The 6,000-nt window shown below is 33.0% G+C and overlaps 1 protein-coding gene across 3 annotated transcripts in view; it reads right to left on the bottom strand.

Moving 5' to 3' along the window:
• Positions 1 to 1,129: 1,129 nt before the first annotated feature.
• The window catches only part of MIGA1 (mitoguardin 1), a 79,241-nt gene continuing 74,370 nt past the window's right edge, over positions 1,130 to 6,000 (bottom strand). For all 3 annotated transcript variants that reach the window (XM_055401323.2, XM_088835405.1, XM_088835404.1), the window contains exon 16: positions 1,130 to 4,727. In XM_055401323.2, coding sequence (XP_055257298.1) covers positions 4,509 to 4,727 — 219 coding nt within the window. In that variant the 3' untranslated portion in view covers positions 1,130 to 4,508. The remainder of the gene's footprint in view (positions 4,728 to 6,000) is intronic.

Genomic DNA, 6,000 nt, shown 5'->3' with positions numbered 1-6,000 from the left:
AGGCAGTGTATAAACCAAGTGAGTTTTTAATGATTTCCAGCAAAGCTCTACAACTAGTGTTAACAATTGGTCTTCCCAGGCGGTGCAGTTGTAAAGAATCTGCCTGCCAATGCAAGAGACCCAGAAGATGTAGGTTCAATCTCTGAGTCAGGAAGATCTCCTGGAGAAGGGAACGGCAATCCATTCCAGTATTCTTCCCTGGGAAATCCCATGGACAGATGAGCCTGGCTGGCTACAGTCCATGGGATTGCAAAGAGTCAGACACAACTGAGAGACTAACACCTGTGAGCATGCAAGCAATGAAAACACCAAGATGCTTGTAGAGAAGTATTTTAAACAACCATCAGAATTTGGAGAGATATATTTAAAGTGCAAAATGTTAAGTTCACATAGCACAGTCAAAGAAGATGGCATGAGATAACAGAAGGATGGCAGACAGCAAAGAAAACAGAAGATGAAATGGAGACACAGATCTAGTTTTCCATTCTATCTCCAACCTCAAATCCTTGCTAGGAAAAAGTTTAACTCCTGTTTAGATGATTTGCTTATTAATATACTTAAGTTTATGTCTAACTTAAGAGTCTAAAAATATAGCTATATACATTTACGTATCCTATACATGTTTGTTCTAAAACAAACCTCTTCATTAAAAGTCCCAAATCAATACACTGTTTTTATAACCAAATAAACCTTTCTCTCCATCTGGTATCATCAGCAGTATCCAGGCAGCATCCCTCTCCTTAAGTAAATATATCTGAATCCCTACCAAGTGGTGGGCAAGGGGCATGTCTGAATAGGGAAGGATGCATGTCCATCAATATGATAGATTCATACTGAGTTTGATGGCAATTTGAACCATAACCCTTGAAATTATTAATAAAAAAACCCATAAGTACTTTACCTTTATTCATCACGAAACTGTTTTCTCTCCCAGTTAGGACGTAAAGGAAACACATACTTTCACACTTGATTTCAGTACTTCCGCAGTGTTCTATATTCTCCGTGCCTATATATGTGGTCTTATGGAGACTGAAAGTTTCCATAGGGTGCACAGGATTTAATGAGACAAGTGTGACCTTACAAATTATAAGTATTGTATAAAGTACTCAATACACCAGCAAGATGCACCATCACTTTTTATTTGGCAATATAGAAATACCATGTTACAGTGCTTATTTTGGCTAAAGAGTCAGTGCTACTTTTTGTTTCTGCTACCGTAGTGTTTCACTTTTACATAAATTAATGAATGCAGTCTTTACACTTAGGAAATAGACATACTTACGGGTATCAGCCAAATGAAGCTAATACACAGTTGTTCTCAAACTAAGCAAAACAACAATATAAACACAAGTAACAAAGAAAGGATGCCCTTATTTCCATTAATCACAGATTATATAAATTCTTCAGTTTCACATATAGAGATATTTCTAAATTTGCTTAATCCAAGCAAAAAAAAATTTTTTTAATTCAGCGTCATTCTTATAATCACTTTGAAATGTACTGACATAGTCCAAATAACTCCCTAATATGTGTTCACTAAAAATAAAAGCAGATTATGTTATGAACATAACTTAAAATTTCTGATTATGAAAGGTCACAGAGAAGTATGTTAAATGTTACTTTGGCATTCCTATCTCATAGGTTTAAAGGAATGATAAGCTAAAGAATTCTTTTTTAATGCAGATAATAATCTGCAGACAATCATTTAAGTGGAAAATATTACATCTTAAGGCAAGAAAAAGTTTGCAAATATTTTTTATAAAGTCAGTTAATTGAAAAAATTAATAAAATCAAACAGATGCAAATAAAAAATACTTATGGGAAGGAAAAAGCTCTTTGGCGCTGACTATAACAGTATGAAAAACTTGCCTTATTTTTAAAAAAGAATCTCATTTTGACATTTAATAAACATATTGTAATCCTTCAAGAGTAACTAGCCTTTTAGTTGAACAAAGCTGTAGAGAAACCAAAGGAGAAAGAAAAATTATCAAATAGAAATCACCTGAACACTTATTTTTTTCTTCCAGAAAATAGGAGGAAAAAAAATCCATTTTCTTATGATTAATTCAAGGTCCTCTTATAATTTATATAGGGAAGCAGATAGTAGGATTCATGGTGGCAAAGGCAATTTTCTGATAATACTACCGTGAGTAAGTGTTAAACAGGGTTTTATCCTAAAAGGCTCTAGACTAGTTTACTTTTTATTTTTAAAACATTGCTTTATCTCTTCAACCCAATTTCAAGGCAAATTGAAATTGGAACATACACCTTAAGTACTCTTGAGTGGTTAGAAACATTTTTAAGAGATGTTTCTTTAGAAAAGTCAAGTTTCTTCCCTTACAATAGAGAGGGGTTTTTTAAATACCCATTACCCTAAAAATCTATTTGGTCATTCTTGTCTCTTGTGTCAAAGGCCACAAAGAAAGCATCTTACTAAAGTAGTAGCTTCTGAACTGACCAGAAACTAATAAACCTCAAGCACTAACATGACAAACTAATCTCTTAAACTGGACATTTTTTTTTTTTAAAGGTGAAGTATAAAAGAGAAAAACACAACTTCTGGAAAGCCATTCATTTTATCTGATGAAATAAACCCCCCAGAGTTGTTTCATGTACTAGCAGCATAATTAAATAGTGCAATTCTTTGAAACAGATTTCAAACAATATTCTACTCAAATAAAAAAGTAATTAAGTTTACTTATAGCTTTGTTTATAAAACCACAGCTTAAAACATTCAGTCCTTCAAACAGGAAAATTAACCCAAGCAATAACTATCTAGCTTATACAATAATAGGGAGGGGTATGTGCAGACATATGTATATGTGTGAATCATTCAAGGTCAGTGGTACCTCAACAAGAAACCAAAATACAGAATTTAAATTAAAAAATGAAATACAGAACACTATATAATGGAATTTTTAGCTTTGATATACCTAAAGATATTCCTCCATTAATAATAAGAATTATACAGTCAAGTGTCAATTTAAGAATACATGTAAGAAAAATCAAGGAGCTACATACTCAAAAAATATTACAGCAATATTTCATATTGTTTAATGCTGTAACCTACACATTATGGAATTCAGTACATGCAAATAGCATAGAGATTCTGAATCTATTTTGTAACTAGTATTACATAAATATGGCACATACATAAACTTAAAACCTTAAAAGATTATGCTTCTTTCCCCACTTTTCATTTTCTACTCATTAATCAGAAACTAGGCACTTTAATCTAAAAATACATTAAAAAATATATATTTTAGATCCTTCTGGATAACTCACTCCCAAAATGAATAAAGATCACTTTAGGAGCAAAATCAACAAATCTAATCCATTGTTATACCGAGCCAGCCACTCTAAGTGGTATATAATTTACACACAAAATTAAAACAACTGTGAAAGTATCTAATATACTCCAGACCCTTATTCATACAAACAACCCATTTGTTCATATATTTATCACAAAGGACAAGAAAACATACTTCCATACCATTAAAAAATATGTTGTTCTATATTCAGGGGGGGGAAAAATCTTTAAGACCTCCCTAAGATTCAAAGTGTCAATGAATATTTCAAAAATATGGGCATAATACGACAAATTCTCGATGAAATAACTAAAAGCTAGTTTCGTAGAAGGAGAAAGAAGAAATTATTTTACTAAGTCAAAATTAATACCTTAGGATGTTGGGAGATAGTCTCCAAAATACATGGGAGAAATTTTAATTGCTGTCATAGTTAATAAATGTTATTATCAACATTCATTCAAGGGAAATGCTCTTATCTATACCAAGATAAATTTCTTCAGTCTCTCTATTGTAACTTATGGGACCAACAGTAATATATTTTGGAAACTTCAGTAAATCTAATATAAACTTGTAAACTTCCCAGTGGCAATTCATTTACATGTTTTATAACAATACTCGGCCATTACAATTTCTTTGATTTAAATACTTAAGCAAATGTACAAGCAATAACGTAAGCAGTACATATTAAACACCACTACTGCCTAAACTAGATTAAACTACGAACAACTTTACAATTAAAAATACATTTTCAGGCAAAGTTAAGTTCGTTCGTTGACACTAGGAGTAATATATTCTTGCATGTGTGGGCCATAAAAGTCTTGGCTAAGGTACATATCTTCAAGGTGTGAAGCATAAAAACAAAGCTTTTGAGAATGAAACTGGACATTTCAGACAGCTTGAAGACAACAAATCGATTAATTCCCACGTACTGGTTTCAACTCAAGCAATATTTCTATAAAATAAACAACATTTCACAACAATTATTACCTAAAGCTTGTAAAAAGACACTTTGGATACACTTCACAGGGATTCAATGACAGAACTTCTGTGTAAGTACAGTACAATCACTCATTCTTTACAAGGTTTTTTTTAATCCTCCCTGAGTCCATATCCACCAATTCCGTGTAATGTATGTTACAAAACTAATAGTTACCTTAAAATATTTCATAGCACACTCAAATTGTCTGATTTTTATGGTACTTATTGTACTTTGGCTTCTAATAGGCCACTGGGCATAACAGGAACATGACTATTTAAACAGCTACTTGTATGCCTCAGTGCATCAGCTCCAAGACAGGCCATTAAAAGTTCAGTGCGGCGAATAAGCAACTGCATGAGGTCTTCAGTTAGAGACTCTATACTGGAATAGCGCACCTTCTCGAAATCAAAAATGTCTTTGAGAAAGAAAATAACTTGATTCTGGAAAATGAACACAAAACAAATTGGCACTTGTTAGACCAAAATTATATTAAATCCAAATAGTTACTAATATTGTAACAAATGTTGAATTAGGGGTCACTTCCACTACTAATTTCAAATCTCAGTGGAAAAGTGTTTCAACTTTTTTGGAAGGTCTTGTTTTCTTTTTTGGTAAAATAAGGGCTAATTACTACTTCTTGTTTTTACTACTCATGGCTGACGGAATGGTCAACAACCAAAAAAGGAGCTCCCTGAGAAATGCCTGTAAACACTAGAGCACTGTATAAAGGTAAGGGTCTACTATTATTAGTCCATTCCCAATAACTGAAGTTTTCAGTGTTACCTGTGAGCACTGGTACCATTCGAAGACAGAAGAGTAAACTATTTCCAATAATTATAAATTCCAAATGTCTATTTCTCTGTGCCAAAAAAAGTTAAGACGTGAAAAATAAAAATAATTTCAGGTCTCAAATCAGTGGAAGATGGTAAAGGAGATTTCATTTCAGTAACTTAACACTTGGGGCATTTTAAGCATCTTGTATGCTACTAAGTATTATGTCTCAGGTTGTTATGTTGTGATGGAAAAAAGTATTTCCAAAGAGCAACAGCAAGAAAACAAACGAACAGGAATATTTAATTTCTATCCTACAGAAATCAAATGTTACGTGTGTTAGTCATTCAGTTGTGTCCTACTCTTTGCCTGCCATGCCAGGCTCTTCTGTCCATGGAATTCCCCAGGCAAGAATACTGGAGTGGGTTGCCATTTCCTTCTCCTGGGGATCTTCCTGACCCTGGCATCAAATCCATTTCTCCTGCATTGTAGCCGGATGCTTTACCATCTGAGTTACTAGGGAAGCTCCAGAAATCAAATGTTAAGAAGGACTAAGAAGGCACATCATAGATTTCAATGGATTTTATATCTGGAAAGGATTGTTGGCAATCAACTCGTCTAGTCCCCTCATTTTATAGATGATGAGGAGGAGAACAAAGCATGATTTGCCCACAGTCACGGATGTTCATTAAGGGTAGACAATTCCCAGTCCAAAGTTTTTCCACTAAACACCAACCTTACAGTTGAGAGGTCAAGTAAATACATCAAAAATGTATCAGTTTTCAATGACAGTAAAAAAAAAAAGTCATAAGCTATTTACATAAATGCTACATTAATAGCACATAAACAAAATAATTTAACTTTTTAAATGAAAGGTATAGAGAAACATCCAAAACTCCAAATATTAAAAACTTTCAAATTTATACTTGACTATGTTTACTT

The sequence above is a fragment of the Moschus berezovskii genome, chromosome 4, assembly GCF_049115385.1.
Source record: "Moschus berezovskii isolate FMDL1 chromosome 4, NW_MosBer_1.0, whole genome shotgun sequence".
In the NCBI taxonomy this organism is placed as follows: domain Eukaryota; kingdom Metazoa; phylum Chordata; class Mammalia; order Artiodactyla; family Moschidae; genus Moschus; species Moschus berezovskii.
Note: the sequence above shows the minus strand (reverse complement) of the source record. Positions and strands in the feature narration are given on the sequence as shown.